At 37.9% G+C, this 15,949-nt stretch overlaps 1 protein-coding gene across 2 annotated transcripts in view; it reads right to left on the bottom strand.

The window, feature by feature from the left end:
- AGPAT5 (1-acylglycerol-3-phosphate O-acyltransferase 5) overlaps positions 1 to 15,949 on the bottom strand; it is a 60,430-nt gene that overhangs the window by 20,303 nt on the left and 24,178 nt on the right. For both annotated transcript variants that reach the window (XM_055810025.1, XM_055810024.1), the window contains exons 5-6: positions 9,621 to 9,711; positions 293 to 454 (exon numbers count right to left, since the gene is read on the bottom strand). In XM_055810025.1, coding sequence (XP_055666000.1) covers positions 293 to 454; positions 9,621 to 9,711 — 253 coding nt within the window. The remainder of the gene's footprint in view (positions 1 to 292; positions 455 to 9,620; positions 9,712 to 15,949) is intronic.

Genomic DNA, 15,949 nt, shown 5'->3' with positions numbered 1-15,949 from the left:
AATGGCACCTGCTGCCTATGGCCCCAAGTTCTTTTTAACTGCAAAGAGCACCTGTATGCAGAATTTGAGTATAGAATATTCTCTGCAAGGAACAGGGAAGGGAAGGAGATGGCAGGAATGTCATAGGTAACTATTGTAAAGCCTAGACACTGGTGAACAATGCCCTTCCAAGGTATCACAAGATGACTGAAGCACTGTGGAGATTATCTCCAGGGCATTACAAAGCAACTGAAGTTGGTTCTGTATATTAACAAGCATATGGCTGTAGCATATCTCACATACATCAACTCACCTGTCATAGATGGTGCCAGTTTTCTTTGCCCTTTGTGGTCCACAGTACCTTCATAAGCTACAGTCACATCATACACTGCATCCAGATAGTCTTTCATTGTGTCAATGGCTACATGAGTAGCCTTCACGCGTGGTGTTAGCACATGCTTTAATATAGCAAGTCCTAGAGGGGAGGGGAAAAAAAAATAAATTACAGTGCTTGAAAGTAAACCAGACCACATTCACAAAAGGAATATCATGGCAAGGAACTTTAGCACACCTGTTCAAAATCACAAAGGGTTTATTTTTAATCTCAGTTCTCGTTGAGAGGGAGCATGTGTACGTATGCACATTGCATATGCTCTACTGAGCACATGTAGAGGATGAAACAGAAATACTAAACAGTATTAATGACAAAAAAGCTGCTCAACAAGAGCCCTTTTTATAGCTCCTGCTCTAGAAGCAGTGATGATTTTAATGTGGCTCAGAAGCCTGGCATTTTACTTCCAAAGGACAAACTAATTTTGTCTGAATACTGAATCCTAATACTGCCCCACGGTAACAAAAAACTGGTTGTCTTAAACTACACATACTTAAATAGGATGCTGTATTTCTCCAAAGCTACCATGCTGTTAGAAGTTCCAGTATTTTATTATTTCCTACCACTGATTCTAGCTTTCTCTGCTTTTGCTTCCTTCTAATGGCACATTCTGGGATGTTAGATATGGTAACTCTCACGGTCCTCACTTCAGGGAAGGATGGGGGAAAGCAGTTAGACTCAAGACAGCTTCAGCTCACTGCAATGACTTGCTGCTACAGAAAACAGGACATTCCACTTTATCCTCACAGTTGTTTCCCCTTACTGCTTTCTTCTGTAGGCTTTTTCCTGCTAACTTTGTAGCGCCCTGGCACCCCTCCCCCGTCAGCTGATTCATCTCACCATCCCAGCAGAAAACTAAGCAAGGAGGGGGAAAATACAGCACCAAGCTCTGGCAGCAAGGAGGAAGTCCCCATTGCCCTGCAAACAAGCTTTTACAACTGACTCGGCTACTAAAAAATCCATAGTCACAGAAATTAACCGTTGTCTTTAACCATCCAGGCCAAGACACAGAGACTGATATGTCAAGGACAGAAGTATGTCAGGTTGAACAGCACTCCGCAACTCCTAACAACTGCGTTTCATATCCATGTGTGCTTCTGCTGACCACTTCCACCTTCCACAAATACACTGGGTTCAAGGGTATAAACTTTATTCTGTAATTCTAGAATATATTCTAGAATTCTAATACACAATGACTTTCAATATGAAAACAAATAAACAAAAAAAACCCCTAAACTTTTTCACGATCTGAACAGAGCTCTTCCACACTTACTTGAAAGTGCTTCTAGGAAAAAAAAAACATATTAAATATTTTTTTTTTTGCCTTAAGATGTGTGACTTTCTCAAAGAGAAGTATCAGAATAAAACTGCAATTCCTTTCTAGCCTTATTTTTCGTTGGCTTATGCTTCAGTCCATTTTTAAAGAACCATCCATTGGTGCTACTGGTTCCTGATATATGAAGCAGAATTTTTTCTAAACCAATGTATTGTGTATTGCTTTTGATATCTTTCTGCTTGCCAAATCAATTCAAAAGATATTGTATTATGTCACAATTTTGTGCTGAACTTCTCTCCCTCATTGGGCAAAGGATACTTTGATCTGAAGTTATGAAATTATCTACTGAACACTGAGAGATAATGCTAGTTTCTAAACTGCTCTAACAGTCTTAGAGTTGAAAATTTCAGTATAAATAATTATCTTGATTTCTTAACATTTGCTAAGTATCTCCTTGTCTGAACACAGAGATAAAAGGTTATTTCCTAGCACTCCTTCTGAAGCCACTGTTCTAAGCCTTACCAGCAAAAGCGGTAACTGTCTATGTGAAACGTTATATGGATCGTGTAAATATTTTGAAGCATAACATGGTGGTAGTGTTTTCTTAGCTTGTGAACTATTACATCAAACAGATAATTATGTTATGTTTCCAAATGTTTACTCTGTAAATGAAGCACTGAATATTCTAGTGTTGTGTTAGCAACAACATTAGTGTGGACATTACGCTCAACACAACTCTTGTTGAGCCGAATTTCCAAGCATATTCTGAAAACACTATCATTCCTTTCCTGCCCAACTTGTCTTCACCCTAACCAAACTATCACTGTGGGGAAGAAAAAGGGGAAAACAGGTTTCATCAGGGAAAAATGAATCCTCCAGACAAATTAATTTAGTTATCTAAGACTATTCAGTGCTGAGTTTTGTGAATGCGTGGCCAATTTTGGTGATGAAGATGGTCAGTGACAACCTGTGAAGTGCAAATGTAGAATAAACCCCTCTTACTCCACATGCTATCAGTGAACTCTTGAAGGTTTCAGTACAAAATGAGTATGCATCTAATTAAATAAATTTAAAAGTCCATAATCCATTATTCAGAAACGCTCCAGTGCATGACAAACAAGCAGCAACACCAGGAGTTCAGCACATCCTTTTAAAGAATCTGTTTTATAAAAACATTAACCACACATTCTTGCAATTACTTGATGATCTCTGCTAAAATCAACAGAACAGAATTTAAACCCAAGTAGTTACAGTATAGTTACCTTGGCAAGCTGCCTGCATCCAATTCACAAAACACACTGCTTAAACTGTTTTTAATGTTGTGCAATACTAGGTTAGGACTCTCTGTCAAAGTATTTAAGGTCATGAGATTTTATTTTAAATGCCAAAGAAAATGAACTAGATGTCTAATAATGTAATAGTCTACCTTAAAATGCTATAGCTTTTCTCTTCTACGTTAGCTAACTTTTAAATGATAAACAGACATTAAAAAAAATATGAAAATAATGTGAAAATCTTAAATACAGTGAGCAATGACACTTCAAATATCGTCAATTTACTAGACTACTGTAAGATGATGAATTACTTCAGAAAGTCTGCAAGAAAACTAAACTGAATGAAGGTTTTAGCTTAAGAGTGCAAAGGCCTCAGTCATTAACGTCTATAAGAATTTAATTTTTTATCTAAACACAAAAGAACAAAAAACACCGAACAAAACATCATTTATCTAACCTCTCAGGGTGAAGTTACATATATAATAGCTGAGTACAACCCTATGGAGAAGACTGCCTTTCCTCTTCCCTTCATCCAGGCCAAAAGCCCGCAGAGCTGTTCAGTGCAGGCAGGCCATCCACATTTTCAGACTTGGTCTGCATTAGTTATATTTTCACCCCTGACATGCACACACCACATTTTTAAATGAAAACAATGAAAAAAAACAGCTCTGAATTAAGAATACCCTCTGCGTATTACATTAGCATTACCACATTTCATCAACAAAAGTTATGTGCTCACTGAAAGTGAATGTCAGAATTAGTTTGAGTTTTTCCCCACCTATAAAAACACGCAACTTGACAGTAATACAAAAACTGAAAGCAGGGTGAAAACAATTAATTTATTTTGATAACAATTAGATCTTTCTTTCCTTCCTTTTCCTTTTGTGTGTGTGTATGTTCATTAGTGATATTAGACTGAAAGCTTTGCAGCTATCTGGTGTGTCCCAAGCACTCGCCCAACACTGAGGTCCCACCAGCCTTCTGGAATGCCCCCAGTGATTGAAGCCTTACTTATTGAAACAGAGTCCAGACTTAAAAAAATTACATACGGTGGGCGAGCTCATCCATTTGTGTGCTAGTATCCATTGACTTACATATGAAGGACTCAGCTGATGACAGTATTAAAAAATCGCATGCTCTTGTAAAAAAGTGTTTTCTGTTAGTGTGAACTGAAGCACAAGAATTACAGGTAATCCTCTCAAAAAGAGTATGACCATTCCATAGCAAAACACGTGAAACACCACACTTTGGTACACTTACTGCTGTGACAGGTATCTACAGAAACACAAGGTAGCTTCTTGCTTTCCTCAACTTAATTTCCTAAGGATGACTTTTAACAACAGAAATCCTTTCTTCATCCTAATGGATGGTACACCCCTCCAACGTTACTTAAGGTCCATATCCCACCCTTTTTAAAGATTATATTCTCCTTTCCACATCTCACTGTGCACTTTTACATCAAGCTTGCTTACGTGAAAGTGTGTGGAAAAAATATCACCAAAAGCTATTTTCTTTAGAGACAGTCCCAAATAACATCTATGGATACTGAATACTTCAGATTGCTTTAAAATACAATCTAAAACCAATGCCAAGATCTAGAAGGGAAACATTTTCAATTAGCTCAGTTGAAATACCTCTTTTTTACATAACCTGTAAAAGCAATTTTGAGATAAGCATATCCTGCATGTACAAACATCTTAGCAGAAAGCACAATACTAGTCAAGATAAACTTCGCATTAAAAACCATTTACATTTGCAACTTTTCTGCATAAAAACAAGGGAGATAATAAATGAATACCCAAAATGTTTGCTTGATTAAGTGACCTCAGTTAGAAATCAAGCATCTCCATAAATACCTTTCATCAGGAAAACTGTTTTGTCTTTATTCAGCAAAAGCAAGCCAAGTTATATTTAACAAGCTTCTTACCCCTTTCTCTTTGACTTTTCAGATTTAGTTACATTAGGAGGAGGACGACTTTGGATTACTCCTGTTTATTTTTTCAGATATTTAAAATGCCATTTCTTAACATTTGGATAAAATACCTGATCTATAAACCTAAGAAATTTGGGTTGTTTGGAACTTTATAGAGGTCTAACTACTAGAAAATAGTCAGGAATCTATACATGCATATGTTGGGAACATATAAATGGAACAAATTTTATACCAGAAGCTGGTACAAAAAAAAAAAAAAAATCATGTATTTTGTGGGTTTTATAGAAATGTTGTTCTATAGTCCAGTACCATTAAAAAGGCCCAGTCTTGCAAGACTTTAACAGTTTGAAATAAATATCTAAAATAAAAAATGCCACTTCTAACATGAAAAGATTAGAGTTAAATCCCTATGAAAATATTAGTGCCACCTACGTAATATAATTCCCTGGACTCATCAACTCAAGCCCACTAACTAGCTGGAAAGAATTGCTGCACTTTTAAGATGCCTAAACTCATAGACTGGAGCTGAAAAAGGGCCACCAATACGTAAATCACCTGAATGACTGCATCAGATTTTGAAGATGGGAATCACATTGGCTGACTACTCTTATACAATGGGAAACTAAAGCAAACCCTGAGCTAAGAGTTACTGACATAAATATTGGAATTTGGAAGGCAAAAGCGCAGGAGACAAGGAGCAAAACACATGCTGCGACATTCTTAGTTCTTCAACAGAGCAGAGGAAGAAATATTTGATTATGAGGATCTTACAAAATGTCCCATTAGAAATACCAGTCACCAACCATACTGAAACACGGAGAGAGCGCCCGTCCTGGTAACAATTGCTGGAATCATCTCACACACCAGCTATTTCCCATCAGGTGAGGACCACTGGGTGTATCAGGTTCAAATCCAGATGGCACATATCCCCATCAGCTTGGAAGTGGGGGCTTTCATTTGCCTCCGGGAGAAAAGAGAAAACCTGGAGGCACATCTTCATTTGATATTCTGGCAACACTGCTTACATGGCTTACTGTGACTGTGAAAACCCTGCAAATATTGCTATTTTGGCCAACAAAGATAAATACCGGATTAATTTTCTCAACCCCACAGGATTTAACTTCTATGAATAACTCCTGCATTAATCCTACCACAAATAATCAAACAACTTAGTTTCAGAGACGTAATTTTTGCTTTTGGTTTTAAACTTTAGGAAGTGCATTTTTCCTTCCCCAAGGCAATCAAACAAATGTTTTTTGAGTTTAAAATGCTCCCTCTTCTATCCTGGGTTAGAAGCTGATCTGACTGGAATTTTCTGCCACTTGTAAAATGTGTAGAATAAGTAATCTTCAGTTTCTGAGGGTACTAGCATTACCCTTAGATGACAACATTCTCAATTCATCACCATAAAACTAGTATTCCTGAAAGTAAGCAACTTTCTGCATCTCATTGAATGAAACTTTGGACAGAACTCACAACAGAGTTCAAATTGATTAGAATAGAGTGTCAAATCTATCAGTGCTGAAGGCTGATCCGCGTGTCTCAGTCTCCAGCATGAAAACCACGAATATTAATGCCCTAATTTTATCAGTTTTACCTCTAGATGTTTTTGGCATTCTTTGGTTTTAATGAACAAAAAGCTGGCAGCACATTAAACTTAAACTTGATAAGGTAGTTAATGACAACTTTGAAAGATCAGTCTATGGACTTAATTTTTAAACTGCATAATATCCTCTATTTCTTTCTAAAAATAGTAAGAAAGTACACAGTCCTACTCCCTCCCTAGAAATTTCTCTGTGCTTTATAGCCTTCAGTCTCAACATACTCATGTCCAGATCTACCCAGATCTATCGGATTTACCCCGTGTGTCTGATTTGCCCATGTTTCAGAAAAAGGAAAAACTTGCTCTTGCTAGGAGTCAAGATTTTGGTAGAACCAAAGTTCTGTGGCAGAACATACCATAACATGAAGTATTGTCAGTATTTTAAAAAGTTCTCTTTCAAGGGTGACCTCTACCACCTTTAAATTTTTTCGCTGTTTGACATCCTTCCATCCTATTCATAGTCAGGTAAGATTTACTTATATATTCATATCAATGAGGAAAGACGTAACAGTTGAAACCAGCAATGTCAGAATATTCCTTTGGATGTCAACCTAAGCTTTTTTGTTGGGTTATTTTTATTGAACTGGTCCTAGAACCAACTGTAAAGAGGGAGTTAACAGTGTCCAAAACCGGCATTTACTTAAAAAGAACATCAAGATATGAGATACAGCTCATCAGCTGGTCACATGAAGGCCAGGTAATTAAGTTCTGCTCAAATCAATGAACCTTCTCTAGAAGAGAATCAAGCCCATGGAGAGTAAAAGTAAACACAAACCCCACAAAACCTTTTCATAGTTCCTCTCTGCAGAACCACTAGAACATACACACATACATATCAAAAACAGTACTTCAGACATCATGATAAGCATGAGTTATGCTTGTGCTCTAGGAGTAGCTTTGTTATCTTTAGACATAATATCTCTGGTCCTAACATCAACGTGAAGTTTAAATCTTATTAATTAAACCGCTTTTTCCAATATTACCACTTGCACTATTTTCTCAACAAAAAACTTTCTGTGCAAAAATGTAGGGAAAAAATCATTATAAAACTTACCTTTCAAGGTATAAAACAAACTAAGACATTTCCCTGTATGTCTGTGAATCATTGTGCTCTGCAACAAATATACTAAGATGACAAGATGAAATTATCACGCTTCTTTACAACCCCATGAGGAATGAAATGCAAATTTTAAACTGGAAGTCACAGTACATCCTTAATCCTCTGCGTGGCAGAACTACTGGGCATTATTTACTACCTTTCCTAAAATTGTAGGAAATAGGAAACCTCCGGAATCTTTTAGACAAGCATGCACTTGTGACTTTTCAGTTCAGCTCAGCAGCGCCACGTAAGAGCCCCTGCATGCTTACAAGGAGCACAACCAGCACTCAATCTACACGCACCCAGCTGGTGAGGCATTTGGTCACGGCTTCCATGGTGCAGCTCCAGCACGCAGCCAGCAGCCAGGACTGTGGTGGCACTGGGGCTGCTCAGAGGAAGCCATGAGCCAGGGCCAGCAGTGCTGCACAGCAGCGTGGTGGGACCCTGGGGAGTTGTTGTCATCTCCTGCTGGAGGCCACACAGAGCTCCCCGTCCTCACAGTTCCCCGATGTACTGGTATGTGCCTCGTACCTCTTAGCCATCAGAATAGTTTGGTATGCAGTTTCCAGTGTCAGCCATCCCTGCTTCTCAGTAAACTTGTGTGAGGGATGCTCTAATCCAAGTAAGTATCAATTTTTGCATGAACATGCAGGGGAGCAGGGTCCCATGCAGACTTCTTCCCATTCTCTCCATATAAAACGTTGAGGAGACACCATCAACAAAACAATTTAGCAGTGGGGAAAAGCCAATCAAGAGAATTCTTGCACTAAAATTGGAGATGCTTCTTGTTTAATAAATACTTGTCTTGACCATTTTTAAAAGGAGTAACCCTTACAAAACAAAAGCAGACCAACACTGGAGAGAAAAGCACTAGAAGAAACAAACAGGTGCTCTGAAAGCACAAAAGCAGTGTTTCACTGTTTTGCAGATTGTGCAGTTATAATTAAGAGGTTTACTAAAATAATAATAAGAATGATAAGAAGAGCCCCTTCTTTTCCATGAAAGAGGAGGAGGGAGGGGGAAAAAACCTATCAAACACCCCCTCTGAACTCTCAAAGAACCACCAACCTAAATGAAACATTTGACTTTCATTTCCGACAGGAAATTGAAGCAATGAATAAATACATTATGACTTAAGCACTCCTGCTCATACACGCAAACAAATTCCATTCTTCCCAAGGAGGAAAAGAAAAGCATGTATCCTTTTGGACATGAGCTAACAATACTTAATAGCTTGATGATATCAACAGGCTGATTCACAGACTTGTGAATTCATTTCAGTATGTCACAGAAATGAATTTACCAGACCTATTTGTTATTCTTTGTTTATCTTCAGAGTGAATTATTTCACTTTTGGTCAACAGGAAAAAAACAAAACCAGGAAACATGTTCACTGAACTGCTGGACTTAAAAGTTTACGTGTATCGTGCATATAACGTGAGAAAAAAATGAAAAAGCATGGGACCCTTAGATTTTTTGCAAGCCTTTCTAAAGATGAAGTAATTCCACCTGTGGTTATAGAGACAACACCAACAATCAAAGCGACTACAGAATAAAGTTCAACCAAGGAAGGGCGAGACTGTAAGTTAAGAGAGGAACAAACCCAAAAAGTCATGGTAGTACAAACACTAATTAAAAATTAAGTGATGGAAGATTGTTAAGGCATAATCTCTATGCAAAATATTTTTTATATCGAGTAACAACTGTAATTGGAGTTATAATGTCAACTTAGAACAGTGCCCTGGATCCAGTGTAAGTAATTCTAATGCCCCTGAAGGAGCAAGAAAAGAAGTATCGATAAATATATAGAGACAGAAACGAAAGAGCTTTTTTGAGAATTGATACTCTTGCACAACATGAAATGCATGAAATGTCTGTACATAAGCAACTCTCATCTTACTTTGTGGTAAGAGAAACTGGTTTATGCTATTCTAAACCTTAAGTATCAATCAGGCAGGGGCTTAACAGTCTAGTTAAGGCGAGATCATCTTCATATTATATAACATTTTATATAACAGGTTAACACCATACCAAAATAATTATTTCAGAACTTTTTTTTGCTTACCTTCCTTTTCAGCAAATGATTGACTATCTGCAATGACTTTTGGTATTTCTGGATTGTAACGAGTTCCCTCTGGAAAAATCACTAAATACATCTGTGGGATTAAAAAGAAACAAAACAGACAAGTTCTCATAATGAATGTAAGCTGATGTCTTTTATAGAAATTGTCATCACTTGATAGGTCCATATTATATTTAGTTCACATCATCAATTACTGTTAAGGATCCAAAGAAAATCAGAATACTTGAGCTAAAATTTCTTAGCTCTAAGAAACTTACTGTTTGAGGTTCAAAATAATGTTTTTTGAATATGCACCACAGAAAGCTGCCCAGGTGATTTAGGAAAGGAGATAGCATGCGTGAGCAAGTCAGGTGCAGCTGATACTAACTAGAGTATCAGTTTTGTTAAGCGGAATAAGAGGAGATTTTGAAAGGACAGTCAAGTATGACTAGGCCACAGATGACCTATATTATAATTTTTTCTTTAATACTGATCTTGCATCTAGTCTTTCCTTATATTGAAATACACATTTAATTCCATTCATAATGAGGAATACTATTAATTGTAATTATGATAGATGAGCTACCTTAAGCGCCTTTATGCATCTCACTATATGAGATATTAAATATATTATGAACTTAAACTCACATTTCAGCATAACTTGAACTTTAAAGTCACATTCCTTTAAGCATTCATGTCTGCAAGGTTAGATTTTCCCCAAGTAAATTAGTTTGCTTGCCTATTCAGCAACAACTGTCTGTGGCTTCTCAAATCACTACACAGGTAAAGGTTGCCTAAGTATCTGCGTATCTGACTGTAAAATTAGAAGGAGTCACATTTGATGGATTTTCCATTTGTTTTTGAAACAGAACAGAGGTTTCCATCTCCCTCTCTTTTTTTCGGTGTGTCTTACATAATCTCCTACATAAAAGTTGATGCAAAACATCACTTAAGCAAGGAAAATTTCATTTTGGGGGTTCATGTGCAGAAGAAAAGGCTACGGCCACAAACAGTAACCAATGTGGAGTTGAACATGACACATTTGCAGTAAAATCATGCCTACTGTGCCGAGACTAACTACTTAATGTTACCTTTGCAGAAATGAGTCTCAAGAAATATTTGAAAGAAGAAGTAGTAGTGGATTTACAAAACAGTCCAAAGAGGATTATCAGTGAGTACAGGAAGACATGACAAGTGGGAATGCACCTCATGAAAAGATGCAAAATTGAATAAAAACTCAGAAAAAGACACACAGGAATGTAACTTTGTGCTTCTGGCCCACAAAACATCACTGTGTGCTGGTATTTGCGCTTAATGATTGCAGAACAGCTAGAGTGCAGAAAGACAGGACCCAGCAAATGAACTCTCCAGAATCACCCCACAGTGTGGAAGGTTGAAAAATGTGCTAAAATGCAGAGGAGGGAAGAAATCTAGGAACTGTGCCAACCAGTGAAGCCAGCAGGAGATCAAGAAAGAGGAAAACTGAGTACATAGCCTAGAATCTGGCAGGGGAAAAAGAAAAGAAAATATTAAGCATGGCAGAACCAGTAGCAGTAGAATAAAAAGAGCTAGAGGAAAGGCTGTACTTCTCATGGCATGTTTGGGGATGAGGAGAACTGGCAGATTGCAGAGGCAGGTGAAGTCCAAGAATATTCAAGGGCTGGCAGAAACCCAAGATGTATCCTGATTTGGTGGGAAAAAAACAAAAGAAAATGGGTTTAAGAGTCAAGGTGCTTACTGTTTATAACATGACAGTAGCAAAAGCACAGGGACGAGTACAGGAATCCTTAGACCCAGCTGCAGTCCACACCTCCCCCGGTCACGTACACATTTCATCTATGAAGTACACTGCTGAAATATTTCAGTGAATGAGTAAAACTTTTCAGAGTTAGCTGGAAAGGCCGTAATATTCAAATCCAGGTGCATTTTTTTTCTTTTCATAAATGTGCTTGTATTAAAATCATGTAATTTGGATCTTTAAAATGGTACTTCAAGATGAGGTTACTTCCCCCCTCCTCATTAAAGACTGAATGTTCAGCTAATACAGTGGCTGTAACAGGTATTGACAGAGCAAAGAAAGTGAAGCACACAGGACAGGAATGCCATTCTTGGGACACAGGTCAGCACTTAAAAGCATGCGATGCCATTACGGGTTTTCAAAGCAGATAATCAGCCACTGAAAGCTGATTACACAGAGGATAGTATCTACTTACTCCAGTCCTACGTGTGTAATACCAAGCAGGAGTTGAAATTATATCTTAATTATTCCTGTAAACCTCTAAAATGCAAGCAGCCCAACAGGTTTGTTGACCAAAAATCTGAATCTCTCTGAACTGAAAGCATACCAACAAGGCAGAGAACTGGCCTTTACATCAAATTCAGCATATATAAACCTAGTATGTAGCTCATTAGGAGTACTTTACCAAGTAAAATTAATGAATGTAAACTGATGTCCTACTTACACTCATGTACAGTCCTGCACAAGACAAAGATACTCTACCACTGCAATTCAGCCTACCACATCTTCTTGCATGACTGGCTTCTCTCTTCTCCAACCATGGGCAGCAGAAGCTAAATCCTTAAGTACTATTTCCAATCTAAGATTTCAAATAAGCTCCCCTGAGTTTGGCTTAAGAATTGTTGAATTACAGAAGCATTTTAATTACCTAGAAACACCAGCTGCTGCTAAGGCAATTTTTTATACAGACTTTTTTCATTTAAGGCAATTAGCTACATAAAAGTTACACACTTTATTGTGGTGACTGCAAAATACACTGCTCATGTTCAAAATGGCACAGAAAATTATGCATTACCATAGTACCCAATTCATTGAAACAGCAGTTTTAATCCAAGCAGAGTAGGTCCCCTATGTTCAGTTACATAGTATTTTCACACCTGTTTCTGTGTCATGGGTGGGTGTCAATACACTCGCTATCTCTCATCAATTTGAAAGCTTCAAGGAGTGGATCAAGATTCATTTAGCAGAACCCTACTGATTCTTGTTGGAGACAGAAAACCAGAAAAGAGGCAGGTGTTACCCAGAGTCCCCAGCGTAATGTCCGTGAACTTGCCACAGTCCACAGATGAAATGAATGGATGATGGTAATCGCTTTCACCCAAGTAACAACGCTATTCATTTCCCCAGTGTTGTGAAGGTCTCCCAGGAAAAAAGAAATAGCAACAGCACCAAGAGGGGCTGTGCTTCCAAAGGGGGGAGTGGGGCAGCCAAGGAAGTCCTTGAGATAGATCAGAGTGCCACAAAAGGATTTGGTATAGGTGGAGCAGGGGAAAGGGTCATGAATCACCACAAGTTCCTGGAGTACAGAACAAAGTTTGCCCAGATACCATCAGCATACAGCAAGAAGAGGTGATAAAGATAAAACCTGGCCAAGGACAGGGCTTTGCAGGGTGTCCTGGAGACAGTAGCTGCCACTCTGTAGAAGAACATAGGGTGTCAAGAAGTGGTAGCTACTGACTAAAGGTCTCTTGCATTTACTGTGCTGCTCCCAGATGGGTGACAAGGAGAAAACAATTAAATATTTTTATTTACTACGTTCAAAATTATATTAAACAATGCATTTGCTTAGTTTAAATATTATTATTATTATTGCATCTTGACAACTAGACCGATTCATATCTGAATCCATTTAGACCACTGCCTAGAACACATGCTTCTGGTGAACTGGATGACAAACATTAACAGTCAGATCAATTACTGAAAAAGATATGGTATGAGAAAGCCTATCTGGTATAATTGGAATGAAATACAAAAGGTGATGTGAGGAAAGCAGCAAGGACATTCAGGATTTACAAAGAAGTTGTTGGGGATTTGCAAATTAGTAACTATATAACAAAATTATTACATTAAGCCTTATAGCAGTTGTATTAATATATCTACCCTCTCCAGGTTTTCAGTGTTTGACTGGTACTGTTTCACACGACAAAGATTTATTTTGTGACTGAATGGATGACAAAACCAAAACACACAGTAACCAGTTAAATATTGGCTGTACTGGGTTAAATCCCACATCTCAGAATGCAGGTTTCCTCTCTCTATGCATGATAAAAAGAAATATAAGCTACATTTTCAGTTATCAAACTGAGTAGTTGGTGTTCACGAGAGTGAACTTTCTTTATAATACAAGCAGATTGAGCATATCAAGTGTCAGCTGTATATATTGTTATATTTAGAAATGCAGTTTATCTTGTTATGGCTTACATTTAAACAACATTGGCTCAAAAGTGTCTTTCAAACCATGTGATAGTCTCTGCTCCCACAAGACATAAGATTGGAATTTGTTACCAAGATTTTATGGAATTTAAAACAAAATCACATCATTTCAAGTGAGTTTTGCCAACAAAAGGCCCAATATTGAACCACTTGAGTGTATACTTCACTGAGTTTGAGAAGCAAAGTAATTTCCAGAAGTAGATAAGACAATTTATTAGTTCAGGATCCCCACTAAGAAAACAAAGGTGCAACAGTCTTTCAGTCTAGCATCACAGTGCTTTTTTTGCGTGTCTAATATTGCTGCGATGCGGAAAGAAGGTGTGAACAGCAGGGCAGGCAAAGGGGCTGTTTAAGGCAGCAGGTCAGTAGAAGTTGTAAGAAAAGGCAAGCAAGGAGCATCATGCAGTCCACTGTCCCTACATAAAATGAGGCATACCAGATCACTAATCCAGTTCTTCTGTCAATGTAAGAGGTCAAGAGGCAGCCTTATCTTTTCCTGTCTGCATTCCACCTGCAATTTACTTCTCATTACAAAAAAATAAAAGACCACAGTAAAACAGTAAAGGGCTTGCTACACTGACAAGAACAGAAAACCGCTTCTGCCTTTCTACACATCTTCAGTTTCATAATGGGAACAGGGATGGCTCCAGACAGACTGAACATTAATCATTTGGATTCTTTTGTTTAAACTGTATGTGGATAGAAACTGTAAATAACAAAGTGACCCTTAACACAGACTCCCATCTATCTCCTCCCTATTGGCATATAATTCTTTCCTTAGCAGATGACAGGCAAGCTTTTTTCTAACGTTACATTAAAGAACTCCACCATGTATGCACAGAATGACTAAGCAACAACAGCTGCTCACTAAACTGAAGAAAAGCCCACCCTAAGCTGTAGCATCCAGTGCATAACTTTGAATAAAAATCCCAGAATAGTAAATTAATTATTTTCACATGAAGCTGATGAGTTCAGGGCAACTTCCTTTACTGATTAAAATGTCTTCATTTTAAAAGCAACATGATTGGTCATGACTGTCACGCAAAGTTGCAGAACTTCAAAGTTTCTTCATGAATAATGCACTAAGGACACAGGTTATCATGTTCTTCTCCCAGTAGTAACTGTAGGTTGAAGGGCATTTACAACATCTACATTTAAATTCTCAGATAAAGGGGATTGTAGGAAGTTTAGTCTTCCCTCAAATGACTACTCAGTGGTCTGTGTCTTTTACTCCAATAGATATAGACATCTGTCTCAAAAAACAGGCTTTTGACAACTTTGGTTTTGTAAAACTTAAAATTGTCACTCCCTATGTGATTTGGCTGAAAGCGATTTAAAACAGAATGTATTTCTGCAGCTTTTACACTTATTTCTCTTCTATACTGCTACTCTAGATAATATGAGAAACACGGGAACAACTGCCGGGGAAGCACATCTAAGTTCTGTGCCCATTTCCCACACCACCAAACTTGCAGATAGCCAAATTACATCAAAAATAAACGTACCCAAGTGGTGCCAAATTCATTTGGCATTAGTTTAGATAGGTTAGGTATAGGCTTTTGATCCACACGCAACTGAGAAGGGAGAAGAAAGATTATTCCAGAAAAAAACCCAAACCTTCTGGATTTATTTCATGAATCATGTGTAGACGTCCACCATGGAAAGCAGAACCCACAGTGGATGTAGCTTTAAAGAAAAGCTTTATGTTTAAACCACCCCTTGCATGCCAGCTGGGCTAAAAATCACACACTAGCCTGTCCAGTCAATTTATAGCATTGCAGGACCACTGAACATCATTTGCAGGTTTCCAAAGAAATGCAGAATTAGATTAATTTCTAGGCACATCTTCCTAAGATTGTATTAAAAAAAAAATCCACGTTTCTATAAAGGAGACTAATTTAATGCAAAGTTCAAATCAACTCTTACCACAAACCCTTATTATTACAACAAACCACTGCATCTTAAGGCATGCAGAGGAAGCCAGAAAGCCAGACTCAACTACAAGCTCCTCTGAGTAGGAAGAAATCCATGGGCCTATGCAGGAAAACACCCTGCTAGGGTATTTCATCTGGACTAACTGAAGCAAACTTCACCAGCATTC

This window comes from Falco peregrinus, chromosome 7 (genome assembly GCF_023634155.1).
Source record: "Falco peregrinus isolate bFalPer1 chromosome 7, bFalPer1.pri, whole genome shotgun sequence".
Lineage (NCBI taxonomy): Eukaryota > Metazoa > Chordata > Aves > Falconiformes > Falconidae > Falco > Falco peregrinus.
This window is presented reverse-complemented; position numbering and strand designations above follow the sequence as displayed.